At 56.9% G+C, this 16,042-nt stretch overlaps 1 protein-coding gene across 2 annotated transcripts in view; it reads right to left on the reverse strand.

The window, feature by feature from the left end:
* Positions 1–1,185: 1,185 nt before the first annotated feature.
* TFCP2L1 (transcription factor CP2 like 1) overlaps positions 1,186–16,042 on the reverse strand; it is a 50,927-nt gene continuing 36,070 nt past the window's right edge. The window contains exons 11-15 of one of the 2 annotated variants that reach the window (XM_032479285.1): positions 14,488–14,578; positions 13,980–14,083; positions 12,394–12,536; positions 8,995–9,046; positions 1,186–8,231 (exon numbers count right to left, since the gene is read on the reverse strand). In XM_032479285.1, the coding sequence (XP_032335176.1) occupies positions 8,185–8,231; positions 8,995–9,046; positions 12,394–12,536; positions 13,980–14,083; positions 14,488–14,578 (437 nt within the window). In that variant the 3' untranslated portion in view covers positions 1,186–8,184. Of the gene's footprint in view, positions 8,232–8,994; positions 9,047–12,393; positions 12,561–13,979; positions 14,084–14,487; positions 14,579–16,042 lie in introns of both variants that reach the window. The other variant, XM_032479284.1, reaches the window with a different exon arrangement.

Here is a 16,042-nt window from a genome sequence, read left to right on the forward strand (position 1 = left end):
TTAAGTAGCCTCGCACAAGGCTGCAAAGCTGGATGCTGAATGTGACCCCAGGCTGTTCTCCAGCACATCAGGAGTTCTCAGAGTGTGGTCCCTGGACCCTCGGCACCAGCACTGACTGTGGCTTTCTAGAAGTAACGAACACTTAGGCTGTAGCTCAGATCCACTGAGTCAGAGACTGGGCCCAGGCCCTACAGTCTGTTGAATGATTCTGGTGCTGTCTGAGGACCACAGCTCCCCACCCTGCTGCCTGAAAAAAAATTCATGTGGAATTCATCCTGGAAGCTTCTTGCCCCGGTCACGGCTAAGGTAACGTCTGCTTCATGTAGACTATCTGGCCGTGAGGCTCTGCTCCTGCCAGGGGAAGGCAGCTGGCCGCTGGGAGGGCCTGACTGGGGTACTCGGTGTGCCCTGGGCACCCACCATCGGGAGTGCGTCCTTTTGCTCACATCTGAGGTCCCTGTTGGGGCAGAGGCCACAGGGGCAGATGGGTAGCCAGTAGCCAAGCCAGAAAGACGGGGTGAAGGGGGGTGACTCCCAGGCTCTGGCCCCCGATGGCTCTGTGGCCTTGGCAAGCTTTTCAACCCAATGCCACCTGCCCCTTCTTAGTTAGAACTCCATGGCATTTCTGGGGCACATAGTGAACAAAGCAGACGCCGTCCCTGCCATGATGTGTGCGACCCTGTGTCAGGATGGTGGGCACATCCTGGGCGGGGAAGTCGACCTGGCAGGTCAGGACCCACATTTGACCCACATTTGTAAAGAAAACGTGAAATAGAAAAGTTCCAGTATTGTCTTGGGAAACTCTTGCCAATGTGCGTCCTGAGTAACACTGTAACCTCAAAGAACTGCTGCATGATCTGCCCTGATCCTCCGATGGCCACCTGTCTACTGTGATCCCCACAACATCACTCTGCTGTGGACTCTGGAAAATACCCAGCTGCCTCCCCACTCAGAGCTCCCACCCCAAGCTGCTCCACACCCTCGGGAGCCCCGTCCCACCCAGCTTGGTCCTGTCTCACTGGCGAGAAGACTGAGGTATGGGGACACTGAGTAGCTTGTTCTGAATCATGTGGTTCTGGGAGCCCAACCTCAGACCTGGCCCCTCAGTAAATGGTAAATCTCACGTTGTATGTATTTCACTACAGTTTTAAAACATTAAAAGGCCAGAGGGCTCAGCCACCAGGGTTTCTTACAAACGACTTTTATTTGCATTCTGACCCATGCCCAGATCCCACATGCAGATTTCTCGTCCGCACGATGATACAGTAACAAGTGCAAAATATGCTTTATTTCAGGTACAAAAACAATGTGGCAGCGTGACAACTCCTGCCCTGATGCTCACCTCCCCATGACCCACCCAAGGGCCACACCACCCCAGCAGGGACTCCCACCACCTGCAGAGAAGGGCCACCCAATCTGGAGAAAGGTGAGAAAGTCACACTTTAAGAAAGAAATCACTTCACATACACAAAACATTGGAGAACTCAGTTACCGAGTTTCTGCCCAGGAGCTTGAGGGAGGCACACAGAACAATCCCCGCTTTCTTCCGTCCTTTAACAACCAAGCCCCACCGACATTTCCCATCCAGGCTGCACGGAGCCGGTGACAAGCCAGCACAAAAGTGAACGCTGCAGATGGAGGAGCCGCCCGCGTGTCCCGGACCCTGACACCCACATCTGATTTCTCAGTCTTGACTTTCTTGGAAACCGGGCTGCAAGGAGGATCAAATAGGGTTAAGAGCAAAACACCGAGCCCCGATCCCAGCCCAGGAGAGGCCGGTGGGCACCAGCAACTGTTGGTCCTTCCAGAGGACCCACTGCAGCATCCGGCGAGCTGCACAGGGGCCAGAGAGACGGGCCAAGGCACACACAGGAGGACAGGCCGCCCCAGCTGGGTCGCAGCCTGTGGGCCAGCTTCTTCCCAGGGCAGAGCCGGAAACTGGGCCATGGAAACCCTCACGGGCGGCCAGGGAGGCCCCTCTCTGTCACCACGCGAGGCCACCACACACGGTCCCCTCTGCAGGAGGAGGGGCAGCAAAACACAGAGAGACTGGGGGGCCCGGAGACCAGATGGAGGTGACAGTCACCTCCCGGGACAGGAGCGCTCCAGTGACCTAACTCAGGAAGCCGCCACCCACCCCGGGGCACCAGCGCGATACCCTTGCACCCTCAGGTCTCTGGGAACCAGCCAGCAGGGGAAAGCGGGGAGGACAGGACTGATTCCTGAGGGGCTGGGGGCCCACCGGGGCAACAGGGCCCGGCCACGTCACCAGCCAAGCGGCAGGGAAGAGTCAAAGGCCACTCAGCTGCATGATTCTCTTCAAAGCTCAAAACAAATACTTTTTATTATTTTAAACAGTCCGTAATCTCTAGGATTTTCTTCAAGATAACCGGGGAACCGAGTGCACCAGAGGTCTAGCTCAGGGTTAGCCAAGTTTTCCTGTAAAGGGCTCCACAGTACGTGCTTCTGGCTTCAAGGGCCAAGAGGAGGCAGATCAATATCATGTCAGCCTAAGAGGACACGGACGACAGCAGCGTTCTGATGATGACGTTCAGAATGTAATGGCGGGGTACGCTTCTGGTGACACGGGGGTGCTGACAAAGACTGGAATTGGGGGAAGGGTGACGTTTCACTTCATTGGGTTCAAAGACAGGGCTCCCTTGTCACCAGACAGACCACAGGACCCCGCAGTTTGCCGCAGTGGACATTAATCACCGTGGAGATTAGGTGCCGGGAACGGGGTTGCTAATGTGGTTCTGTCCTTGAGGAAGGACTGAAAACTTCTCACAGTAAAAGTCTTCCCTGCTCCCTGCGGCCCACCCCCAGGCTCCTCGGGGTGAGGGCAGGACGCTGCCCCTCTGAAGGGGTCCAGTTTGGCTGCCGGGATGGCAGGGCTGCTCAGCCCACGACGAAGCAGTGACCACCCCTCCCCACCCAACCCCATCGGCTGCCCCACGCCAAGCAGCAAATCCACCTCTCAGAGCTACTTCTTGGGGACCTGGCAGCTAGAAGTCCCCTACATGGTAAAAAGGGTCAGGGGGACAGCGGATCCAGACAGGGGCCACTGGCAAGGGAGCCACTACTCAGAAATGTCAGCTGTCCCCCAAGGAACAGAGGCGGAGGGAAGGAAGCCCAGGAGGAGCTTTGCAGAGAGCCCAGCAACCTTCGCAGAAAGCCTCTGGGTGGGCCCCAGGAAGGAGGCCCGGAGTGGCCTGGTCAGCACCTCACTGCCCACAGGCCACACCCAGGGCTTCGCTGCAACCTCCACATCTCTAGGCCAGGGCCACCCGAAGACCCCCACTTCCCGGTCCCCAGGATACGGGGCGGGGAGTGGGGGGGGGGGCTGGAGGCGATCAGAGAGGGTGTACGAACATTCCTCCTGGCCAGCCTGATTGCTGATGTCAGGTGCAGAGGATGTAACCCCAGGGGACAGTGTTAAGTGGGGCGGTTGGGTGGAAGGCCGAGTCCACGGGCCTTGCTGTGGGGGTCCTGGTGGTCAGAGGTCAACTGCCAGCACTTCTCCCCTCCGAGAAGAGCTGGACTCAGGGTGCACGTTTCCCACCAGTCAGGGCGGCTGTGCCCGACCAGCTTCACCCACATAGTCTGAACCCAGAGCAGCACAGCAGTGATCACCCCATCGAGCTACGCTGAGGACACTCAGGGTGGCGCTGACGCCAGATGCCAGGCACGGGGCGGGGAAAGGGGTCCATGTGCGCACACACGTGCACACACACATGTGTCCACGACGTGGGCACAGAGCCGGCCAACTGCTGAATCCAGCTCAGGCTCCAGGGAACAGCTGGAGGATGGTGTGCAGAGGGGTTGAAGTCAGCCCAGTTGTGAGCTGGACTGGATTCTTGCAGACATGACTGAGACAGCTGTCCAAGAGCGCGTATCCCTGCGGGAGTGCCAGTGGTGCTGCGCACCTCCGGGAAGCACACGCGACGCCCTGCCGGCTGTGGGGCTGACGGAGGGAAAACGAGAAAGCCCGGTGGCCCTCATGCTCCGCAAGTGGCTGAGTCAGCGCAACCCCCGTCTCCCAGCCCCTGACTTGAGAGAGAGAAGCCCAGAGACACATGACAAGTGAGGGTCTGGGGTCCCGGGACCCCCGCCTCTTGGTCCCCTGTCCTTTCCAACTCGCCCCACCCCAACCCCACCTTTCCATCTTCTCTGCCAGCCTGCAGGCTGCCTCCCTCCACTCCACTGACGACAGCAAAGGGCTTTTCCATTTTTCCCATCAACTCGTTAATGATTTTCAGAACCTGAGCTACTCAGGCCAGCCCCCGAAGCCACTCTGGACTTGGAAACTTGGGACACACTGCCCTTCCAGCTCCAAACTGCTCCCAGGAAAGCCCCCTCTAGGTCAACAGCTCTTCCAAGAGGCCCCGGCAGGAGGTCACCAGGGCAACATCTGACCTAGTTTAGGACCCCACACCCAGACTTCAAACCCCACGCCCTCCTGCTCTTTCCAAAGGCACAGCATCCCTTCCCCCAGCAGATTCTACTGGCCCCCACCCCCAATTCAAAAGCCTCTGTCTTTACTGTCAAGGTGCAATGCGGTAACCAGGTTTATCACAACCTTGCAAACAGACACCTGCCCAGCAAAGCAATGTGAGGGCCCTGGGTGAGGAACCCAGCCTCGGCTGCTGGTTCCTGACAGCAGCCTGAGCACACAGCATGTCCCCTCCCAGGGCAGGGTGCGCGGGGCGGGGCGGGGGGGGGGGTCCTTCTAAAAACTGCTGCTGTCAGGGAGAAGCTGTGCCGAGAAAGATGGGGGTGGAGGGGGCGGCTCCAGGAGGGGCGCCTGGTCCAGCAGACCCAGACTCTGGACTCAGGAAGCAGTGGACAGGAGCGGCTCTGTACTTTAATAAGATGAAAAAGCTGAAACAAAAACCTGCAGCCAGCTCCTCTGACCCCAGTGGCAGGTACAAACTGTTGAATTAGGCAGCTAAAGCATTTTGGTACCAAATTACCATGCGTATTCTTTTTCGGTATTTACTATTTCCCACTTCCTTGTAAGCAACAAGATTGAACTACAACCATCAGGAGACAGTAAGCAGCAGACGCAGAGGGCATTCCTGAGAACGGAAAACCCTACTGACAGCAAACTTAAGGTAACAGACCTTTATGAGAATGAGATTTGGAATGAAGAAATAAAAACATTAGCTGACCACTATTTTAGAATTGAAATTTTAGCCTGTCATCACCTGGCCTGGGTAATGGCATCTCTGAGGTCTCGTGAAGGACAGGCACCTTGAAAGGCTGGACCTTGGGAAAGTTCGTCCACTTCTCTGTGGCTCAGTTTTCTCAAGAAAGGAAACGACTGGTCTTGCCCTTCTCCTCGGGCCCCAGGACTAGTGCGTGGAGCTAGACCACGCACCAAGAAAGACTGCAGAGCATCAGAGAGGGACACTGCCCAGGCATGCAGTGACAGGAACGGGGAGACAGCAGGAAGAGAACACAAAGCCAGCTGTAAAAATGGTGGACCCAAACTTGGCTGAGCTTAAAAAAAAAGGCAGGAGGGAGGGGGGCACAAGCTTCTTAATGACAGCCCTGTGTCATGGAAAAAAAGACCCAGTAAGAATCGGGGTCCCTAGCAAATGTGTGCAGGCAATTCCATGGGGATTCCAACAGCCTTTTCAGCAAGTGGTGTGGAACATCTGGACATCTCTACTTGAAAGAACGAAGTCAGACCGCAACCTCACACCATATAGAAAAACGAACTCAAAATTAATCAAAGACTGCTGGAGAACTAAAGCTGTAAGAACTCCTGGAAGAAAACATAAGCAGAAATCTTGATGTTGGGTTAGACAATGGTTTCTTAGATATGACACCCAAAGTACAACAAATAAAAATAGGGAGCTTAAAGACATCATCAAAATTAAAACCTTTGTGCCTCAAAGGACATCAGAAGAAAGTGAAGAGAACCCACAGAAGTGGGGAACGTTTTGACAAACCACACATCTCATAAGGGACCTACATCTGGATTATACAAGGAACTCAGACAACTCAGTAATAAAAAGACAAACTAAGAACGGGCACAGGACATGAATGGACATCGCTCCAAAGAAGACGTACCAATGGCCAGTGACACATGAAGAGGGATGCTCAGCGTCACCAGCCATCAGGGAGGTGCAGATCCAAACCACAGTGAGGTGCCTACTTCACGCCCACTGGGATGGCTGCAATCAAGGGGACAGACAACAGCAAGTGCTGGCGAGGATGTGGAGAAACTGCAACCCTCATACACGGATGGGGGTGCACAGTGATGCAGCTGCTTTAGACTGTTCTGTCTGGCAGGTCCTCAAAAAGTTAGACATAGAGTGACTCTATGACCCAGCAACTCCACTCCTACGTATTTTCCTAAAAGAAATGGAAACATACGTGTACACCAACGCTGGTACAAACATATTCATAGCAGCCTTATTCATAATGGCCCCAGAGTAGAAACAACTCAAACATCCACCAGTGATGGATGGATAAACAATGTGGTCTATTCAAAGAATGAAATATTACTCAGCTATAAAAAAGATTGCAGTACTGATACGCTCTCAGCGTGGATGGCCCTAGAAAATGCATGCTAAGTGGGAAAAAGCCAGTCACAAAAGACCACGTACTGTCTGGTCCCACACGCAAGAAACGTCCAGAACAGTCAGCTCTAAAGAGAGAGAAGGGCCATGGGTGCCCAGGTGGAGAGCAATTGGAAGGAAAGTCGGAGAGCCTTGGTAAGGGCACAGGGTTTCTTTAGGTGTGGGTGATGAAAATGTTCTAAAGCTGATTGTGGTGATTCTGTGAATTTACTAAAAACTGTAGGCTTGTACGCTCTACATGGTAAACTGTACGGTATGTGAGTTACAACTCAATAAACCCATTATACACTACCCTCCCCCCTGCCCCGGAAGGAAAAAGAATCAGGGAGCTGTCCTTACTCTGCAGGCACCACACCCAACACAGTTGTGACCAGGGCCCATTTCACTCCCAGAAATGCCCCGCGTTGCATGTCAGACGCATGTCATTACTTCATCACTATGTGAGGTCAGGCAGGTGGCTCTGCCCCTCTGGCCTTCAGTTCCTCCCTTTGTAAAGGCAAGGTCTACCCAGTTCTGACCACCTCCACATTCCACACAAGCTCCCATGGAAAAGCTGTAAGACCCTGCTCCGCTGGACACAGTGCTCACCATGCTTTGGAAGATAAACCCTAAGTTAGCAAAGAGCTGAAGCCCTGGGTCCCAGGAAAGAAAGACAAGGCAAGGACTAACTCCTAGCCTGCCAGTCACTGATATTCCCCAAGGTCAGGCCACTAAGAAAGGTGATGCCAACGCAGGCCAAATGCTCCGAACACACCCTCTACAGAGGCAGAAAATACAGCATCCCCAGGAAGCCTGGCAAGTCAGGCGGTGGTCCACCAAGGTCCTCTCTAAATGGGACTTGGTGAGTCCATCCAAGAGGGCCTGGAATCGGACAAGGCAAGGTCACCTGATCACACAGCAAAGGCTCAGCTCCCAGCCCTCCTTACCCGTGACTGCTTAGGAAATAAAATTCTACCCACGGTGCTCAGGAGCAAGCCTTTGGTTCTTCTCCCTCTTATACTCACGAGACTGTGCCTAAGAATCGTCTTTCTACGCACCCACTCCGACCGCCAAGGGCCTTAGAACTAGCTCTGTGTGGCCCTGGGGTGTGTCCCCCACCCCGTGCAGAGATGTGGGCCCACCTCGGGGTCTTCAGAGGTGGAAGAAGCAGGCACAGAATTAACCCACCTCCTACCCACCCACCCGGGAGCAGGACAGATGGACAGCACCAGGGTCACTGAGACAGACTCAAAGCACCCTGTCCCAGCTGTCCTGGTCACGGGCTGGTTACCGGAGGGGACGGCGGCGGCTAGAGGCAGGAGAGCGGCCGGAAGGAGGACACAGGAGGAACCGGATGCCCAGTGGACTAACTAGCCTCCCGCCAAGGGAGTGAGGGGATCAGAGAAGCTGCCCCCACTGTCTGCTCTTCAGGATGGTGGGGCGGGAAGAACGAGGAGCTGCCCCAAAGCCGGAGCGAGGAGGGAGGGAGAGAGACTCGGCCTCGCGGGCACAGGCTGGGAGCGGTCCCTCCGGCGCGGCTCAGGGCTGCGGCGTCTACATCGGGGGTCCGGGGGTCCTTGGGGCTGGGAGTGGAGGCGGCTCGCGCTGCTTCGACTCAAAGGCCACATTTCAGGATGACGTGGTAGCCGTCATTGCTCTCGGCTGCAAGAAGAAACACGGGGTTCTCCTCCAGCAGGAAGGCACGGGCTGCAGCACCCGGGCATCTCGGGAGGCACAGGACCAGGGTACCAGCCGAAGCCGGCCGTGATCGTTGGCAGAGATGCCAAAACAAGACGCAGAGCAAAGCGTGCTGACGAATGCAGAGGTTTCAACGCACGCTATGCCTCGTGGGGTCTCTCCAACAGCCAGCCTCTCCACCACAGCCCGAGGCCCTAGGACTAAGGGACCTGGTCCAAGGCGGCAGAGGACTTCCATTTGGATGCACTGCCCACACTCCCCTGGCCCAGCCCCACGGCAGCTCGCAGCTGGCCCTTCCTGTCTCCTGGCACATGAACTCTTCTCAGCTCAGACCCCTTCCTCAGGGGGCCCTCTCGCTGCCGTGGGTCCCCCTGCCCGGAGTCCCCGACCCACGCCACCTGCAGGCTCAGATGCTGGACTCCACCTTGCTCTCCCTGGACACCCACACTTAGAAAAATTCAAATGCATCCAACTTCCCCACCCTGGGTTCACGGAGAGCTCATGGCCTGGCCAGGAATTCCCTTTCCAAGCGACCTTGGGGCCAGGCTCACCAGTTCTCCCATGTTCAAGGTTAGGTTTTACAGGAGGCTTGCATTTCTTTTTCCCAGAGAATGTCTGCAGGTAACATTCTCCAGGGGCCCACTTCCTGGTCTGCCTCTCCCCCGACTCCGTCAGCCCAGGGGACACAGACAACAGACTTTCATTAAACAAGAAAGGAGGGGGTTACCTTTCAAGGTACTGAGGATGAAACAGGATTCATCTTGGAAGTTCTGCACCATCTGAAAGACAAGAGAGACCGTTTCCTTCGCCACTGAGTTCCGGGCACGAGAAGCCTCAGTGACACGGGGCTCAGCCAGTCGCCGCCACCAGAAATGCCAGTCACACGTTCACACAATCGCAGGAAGATGGTTGTGTCCCCCTTTCATGGCAAAAACGGGATGCACAGTAAATGGACAAAACAGTTACAACCTCGAGTAACAGGAACTGGACATAAGGGACAGACAGAAGCCTGGAAGGGAGCTGAGATGGAAACGTTTAACAAGAGACTTAACTTTGATGTACTTGCTCCCGTTTGGCTTCTTCCTGTAGGAGCGTGTCCGTGTAAAGCAGAGAAAAAACTAAAGCGCTTTGAAGGAATCCTCAGTGCTCGTGCGCTCTGTGTGTCAGAGTCCTGGGAGCACCAGCTGTGAGCAGAGCACACTCCCCGTGTCTACAGCCGCGGCCGGAATCAAGCAACCACGTTTCCATGAACTGCCCCCGACCTTAGACAAGTCACTTCCTGTCCAGGCCCTATCTGTCCAGTGGGGCTGTTTGGATGATAAAATACATCCAACCAGGTACATAGAATCAAGAGGGAGGCCATCAGGACAGGTATTCATCCGTATCACTGCTTCATAAAACTGTCCAGGGGGCCTCCACTTAGGAACATGCACACTCCCCAGGCCGGTGCCCCAGATAAACTACACGCACGCACGCACACCTGAGGATGCTGAGAGCAGCACTGCCTGTCCGAACTCTGGACAGCCCCGGGAGAGGCAGCACGAACCAGCTGACGGCCCTCCCCCTCCAGCCCAGCGAGGCCCGGCCTCCAGCGCAGCCCAACACGCCTGACCTGCAAAGCCTGTCACAGAAGGACACACTCGTGTTCCACTTACAGGAAGTCTTAACACAGGCAACATAAACAGCATCAATGCAACACAATCCTCAGACCAGTGGGGGGCACGGACGAGACAGCCCACAAAGGGGCCCCGCCCCTGAGATGCAGACACTGAGCACTTCCGCTCCTCTTCACACCGTCCAGGCGAGCCTGTGTGCGCTCTGCCCGGATGCGCTGCATTTCGCAATACACACTCAGAAAGCATGAAAAAGATACACGCACACACACGCCAGCCAACCCCCTTCCAAATCAAAAACTGCCACCCACATTTTATTGCCTGCTCTGGGTTATTGCCCCAAATCCTGCGCGTCGGCACCCCCCCCCACCCCAGCCCTGGGCCTAATGATGCGTGAAGTGCACTGACTGTACTGCTGGCCGCCCCCTCCCCTCGGGGACGCTTGCAGCCCCACCACTTGGGCAGCCAAGACCCGAAGCAGGGTCCACACGGCTTAATCAGTAACTCCCTCGTTGAATGGAGTGCCCTCGCACCCGGGCGGCTGCGCGCCTGGCCCGGCTGCCCCCAGCGCCCCGGGCCATTAAGAAGCAAAGGTTTCCAATTGACGCAGGGTCAACAGGCAAGAAGACTTCAGGAATAAGCAGGGCCTGCTTAGCGGAGGTGGCCTTTGAGTTCTGTTCTCTGCTTCACTTGCTTAACTGCCGGCTCTGGGGCACAGGGCCGGCGGGGAGGAAACTTCCTCCAGGGACCCGAGAAATAGCGAGGGTTCCACACATTCCTGGCTTTCGTCTTCAAGACAGAAATTCCCCGTGAGATGCAGAGGGACGAGTTTTCGGAGCCACCACTGCCTGCTGCTCGGGGGGGGTTTCTAAGAACACAGCCGCGTTAATGTGCCGGTACTGCTATGGAAGGAATTCTGAACTGCTGGCAGCAACAGCAACTTGCAGATAAACGTACCTTTGTCCCAACGGATCCTGGTTGTGTTTTAAAAACCCACACCTGCACACACTTGGGCGCACAGTGGATACTCACACCAAAAATTATCTGGCAGGATCACTTCAAGCCCCTTCTAAACTCCACTGGGAAAAGAGCGGGCAAGATTAGGGCCTGTCACGTCTGCCTTCTGCTGCTCCCGGCTGCCTGACTTCCGATATTAATTGCGAATTACTTTTTAATTAAAAAGGAAGGAAAACACCACCTTGCCGACCTCCAGGAGGACACTGCCATGAAGCTGGAGCCTCCCACGTGAGGGGCTCCACAGTTGTGATGACAAGTGGCAACAGGGCTGTCACTAAGAATGACAATTTATGGACTATGCAGACAATTAAAGCCTTACACATGATGCGCTGTCAGATTTAAAGCTCTCTCCGTTGCCTGCTCCCCAGAACACAGGCCTAGCTGAATTTATTATCTCCTGGCAACTGGCACTGTTTTTTCATCCTTACTACAACCTGCTCAATGGGTGTAATGACCTTCATTTTGCAGACGTGGAAACTGAGGCTCAAAGACATTCAGTAGATTTGTCCAAGATTACTCAGCTCCAGGGGCCCCACTCCTGGTGGGGACGCCAGTCCAACCCCCCAGGCAGATTTTTTCTACTTTCTCAGCCACCACTCTCGTACCATTTCCTCCATAATCCTCTGCACAGAGTTCCTCCAGAGCGCTGAGCTCAGGGTTCCACCCCTTCTCCCACCAATACAGCTCTGCCTTCTTGAAGGCCTCATTTCAGGAGTGGCCAGGCAGCCTGATGGCTCACAGTCCACCGGGGTTCCCACCTCAGCCCCACCTCTCACCAGCTGTGCGGCCTGAGGCAGTTCCTCAGCCTCTCTGTGCCTGCTTCCTGTCTGTGGAATGGGACGATGCCGGCACATCCCTCCTCACTGGGAGGCTGTCAGGATTAACTGAGTCACTATGCGCTGGGCTACAGCAGGTGCCAGATAAGCGCTGGCACTGCCATTGTGACTCTGAACAGCAGGGCCTGAAAGCTTCTGTTCTCCAAACAGAAGCATGAAACATGCCAGCAAACCCGCTGTTAACCTCTCCCCAGCCACGCGGGGATCAGATCACGCAGCACACAGCTGCAATGGGGTCCAAGGCCCGCGGTCTCTGTCAGCAGCTGCCTGCATCCGGCACAGCTGTGAGCCAGGACAGCCACGGCACCTGCACCATTCAGTGTGGGAAGCCCCGTCCTCTCCATTGCCAGCCTAGCCCACCCACCACCCTGACCCTGACCCCGGGCAGGCACCCTACTCCTGACTTCTCACAGCCCCAAATGTGAGCACCCTGAGGACGGGGCAATCCTGGTTCCTGGGGCACCTAGTGGGGAGCCCAGTGGTGGCCTCAGACCCTCTCCATCCTGGCTGTCCATGTAGCCCCTGCAGTCAAGGGCAGGTGGCAGGCAGACGCAACCTGTTTGTCATCTCTGGGCCCGAGTCACCCCAAGCCCCGCAGGGCAGGCGCACTTCTGGTGCCTGTCTGCGGCTCCTCCTTGGCGCGGGTGGCGCCAGGCTCACCTCGTTGCTGACCACCACGTGGATGCCGGTGGGTCCCTGCCGGTAGACTCGGTGGATGTGCTGCGGGGAGATACTGTACAGGTTGGCAATCTTCTCAACCAGCTCCAAGGCGGTCAGCTCCTCCAGGAAGATGGCGTGGTACACTGGAGGACGGGGGACAGGTCCATCTATAGAACAGGTGTTAGCTCTACAGGCCTGCCTGCCCTCCACCCCCCACGCCTCAAAATCAGTAACTCGCGCGCAAGGCTGTCCACGCCCAGACTGACTCGTGGGACAGAGCTATGCCGGGCACACGTCCAGAAGCCCCAGGGTCCCCGAGCAGCTATCGTTGGGAAAAGATGTCAGGTCACGCCCCTACTCTCGCTTCTGTCTTTTGGGGGACTCATGCAAAGTGCAGAATCCCTGGGTCCACACGGACCTGATGACACCTTGCTGGGGTAGAGGCTGGAGGGGGACCAGCTGGCAGAAATCTGCCTTCGTACAAGCTTTCAGGGACCCCGATGTGCTCCCCACCATGAACCCCACTGCAGGCGGGAGAATAAGAACCCTGGGGCTCCATTCCTTTCCTTCCATCATTTATAGGGGTCACTGGATGGCTCCGGGTGGCCAAGAGTCAGACTTACAGACAATTCCACCTGACAGCAGGGGTGGGGGCCCCTCCCCCACAGTACAGACAGGGCTCAGCTGGAGCATTCGACCCCCAGGGGGAAGGGGGTGCGCCAGGAGCGTCTGCAGCCAGTCTGAAGATACCAGTGAGCCAGGGCTGGAGAGGCTTCCTTATACAAAACCAAACCAGCCGGAGGTGGGGGGCCACCTGGGGGACGCCACAGTGCTCTGGGGCCTCTAGTTCCTCAGGAGTAAAACACAAATGGATTCACCTAAAGACCCCAAACTTCCCCCTCAACTAAGGGAGGAACTTTGGTTCAAACAAATCTGATCAGCGGCTCACGTTTTTATACGCGCGCCCACACACGTGCACATACATGCACACACACGCAGTGGCTCCCTCTGAAAGGGGGTGGCAGAGGCCACAGGGCTCCAGCCACACAGCCTCGCCTTCCCGGGACTTAGCAGAGGCTGACCCATGCCCGAATTGGCTCAGAGAACGTCGGCTGCTGGGTCACGTTCCTTCCAGTGTTAACACCAGGTAAGACTCCCAGGCCTCTTCCCCAAGATTCCTTTTTACAACAAAATTCTTTTTTTTGCTGGGGGGGTGTAATTAGATTTGTTTGTTTTTTTTTAATGGAGGTACTGGGGATGAACCCAGGACCTCGTGCATGCTAAGCACGTGCTCTACCCCCGAGCTACACCCTCCCCCTACAACAGAATTCTAAGTGTACACCCTCCGCAACCCCACTTTTCAGAGCCAGTCCTAATTCTCATTTTGCTCCTCAGACAGATCAGACTGTGGGCCACAGAGCAGGATCCCCGGCTGGCCCTCTGTTGTGACCCTCCTGTCCCAGCTGAATGTGGGGCCACCAGGGCCACTCGGTCGGCCCAGCCCAGATCTCCTCTCACTGGGGCCCCATGGGGGGGCAGTGTGGGGAAACAGGAGGCCCTGGTGGGGAGGAGTCCCCGCCACCCACCACACAGACTGGGGTCCCCACTGCCGTCCCGCTTCTGCTGCAGGGACGCCCGGCTCTGCTCCAGCTCCTGGCAGACGTAAAGGGTCATCTTCGGCCTCACGCTCCTGGTGGGGAGGAAACAGACAGCAGGTGTGGGGACAGAGCTCCAGGGGTCTGCAATGTCTCGTAGCACAGGGTGGAAACAGCAGCAGGGCCTCAAGGGGAAAGAAAAGAGGCCGCAGGGACACAGACCGCCTCTCACAGGGGGAAAAGCCCCATCCAGGCCGACCTCTACGGCCTCGTGAGGGCTAGCTGAAGGCAGAGATGCACGACTTCCGAGCCCCACAACCCGCCCAGTGTGGGCTCAGCTCAGGGCACCCGCTCAGGGAAGGAGGCATTTCTCAGAGTGGGAATAAGCCTGCCCCCTCCTGCACTTGCCCCCAGGAGCCCTGTCCCCACCGGCCAGCCCGTAGGGTGTCCAAGAGGCCGAGATGCAGGCCACCTGCCTCCAGCGGAAACTGACACCCACCTGCCTTTGATGGCATTGAAAAGCCGGATTCCGTCCGCAGGGCCACAGATCTGCACCAAATCCTCGCGAGACATCTTCAGCAGGTCGGCACCTGGGCAAGTAAATGGGGCCACCTGTGACCAGGGGCATGAGAAAAAGGCTGCACCCACAAACACCTACAGCCCCGGGGCAGGGGAGAGCCAGCCTCACCCACTAGGAGCACCAGACGAACCACAGACAGAAACAGCAAGAGCTAAACAGCATCAGAACATCACAGCCCAGGAGACGTCAGGCGCTGAACAGTGGTGCTCACAAACCCGGCAGAATCGAAGGCACTTACAGAAGCCAGGGCCCTCCCCGCCCGGCCCTCCCCACACCGTGATGCCTGCGCAGATCTTCCCAGCACATGGCACTGTCTGCAGGTGGGAGCTCACAGCTCATGATGCTGTGGTGTGGAGAGCACCCAGCACCCACAGCCCCTCGTGTCAGCCCCTCCTCTGCCCCAGGGAACCACTGTCCTGACCTCCACCACGCAGGGGAGCTCGGCTCGCTTTTGGAACTTATGTAAATGCAGCTGCACAGCATGCACCTCTCTGAGTCTGGCTCCCTCCCCCCAAGTTCTGTAAAGGGGCTCATCCGTGTTGTGTGTAGGTCAAAACCATGCGTGCCCGTCAGCGAGTACTACACTCTGCGTGAGGAAAGCACGATTCCTGCGCCCCCTGCTCTGCTGAGGGGTGTCCAGGGTGCTCGCCGTCTGGGGCTGTTAAGCGTCTTGTGAACATCCTAGCACGTGGGGCCCCCTCCTCAAAGCCCAAGGAGACCCCTGGAGCCTTCCGCCCACGTGGACTCTCCAAGGTACAAAGATGATCAGCTTTCTGCCGAAAACCTGCCCATAGCCAGGTGGCCTCCGGCCAGTGTCCACCCTAATCCCGCACTGTTGAGATACAGTTTTGGTTACAATTCTGCAGGCACCGTGGCACTCCCTCCGCAGGGAGTAAAGGCCGGAGTCCACGTGCTGTCCCACCAGGGCCCTGGTGTCTCTCTGGCCTCACCTGGGCCCCCTGCTCCATCTACACCAGGCAGGCCCCCACCTTGCGGCCTCTGCACTTGCCGTCTGCCAGGAAAGCTCGTGCCCCCGGACGCACTTGGCTCGCTCCCTCCTTCAAGGCTTTGCTCTGGGACACCTTCCCAGGAAGGCCTCCCCACTCTAAGGTGGCGGGTACCTCCTCCAGGCCCGAGCAGGGGCAGGTCCCTCCGGTCCCACCTCAGGGCATGCCCCTCACACAAGGGCCACAGTGTGTTGAAACAGGTGATTTACACCCCACGCTGCCTCAAAGCTGCAAGGTACCTGTCCGACCCCCTGGTACCCGCCCTTCTAAACACAACAGTTGTTCTCAGAACAGCGGAGCTCAAAGAGGGCAGATGGGTGCTGTTCTGCTTCCATGGCCACAGATGTCCTGGGGCCACTCCTCTGGTTTGAGCCAGCTTTACTCCCCATCACTCTGCCTGCTGGGGAGCAGGGCTCACGGCCCAGGGCCTGGACCCCACCACTCCCACTCAGGGCTTCTGTCCAACG

Source organism: Camelus ferus, chromosome 5, assembly GCF_009834535.1.
Source record: "Camelus ferus isolate YT-003-E chromosome 5, BCGSAC_Cfer_1.0, whole genome shotgun sequence".
Lineage (NCBI taxonomy): Eukaryota > Metazoa > Chordata > Mammalia > Artiodactyla > Camelidae > Camelus > Camelus ferus.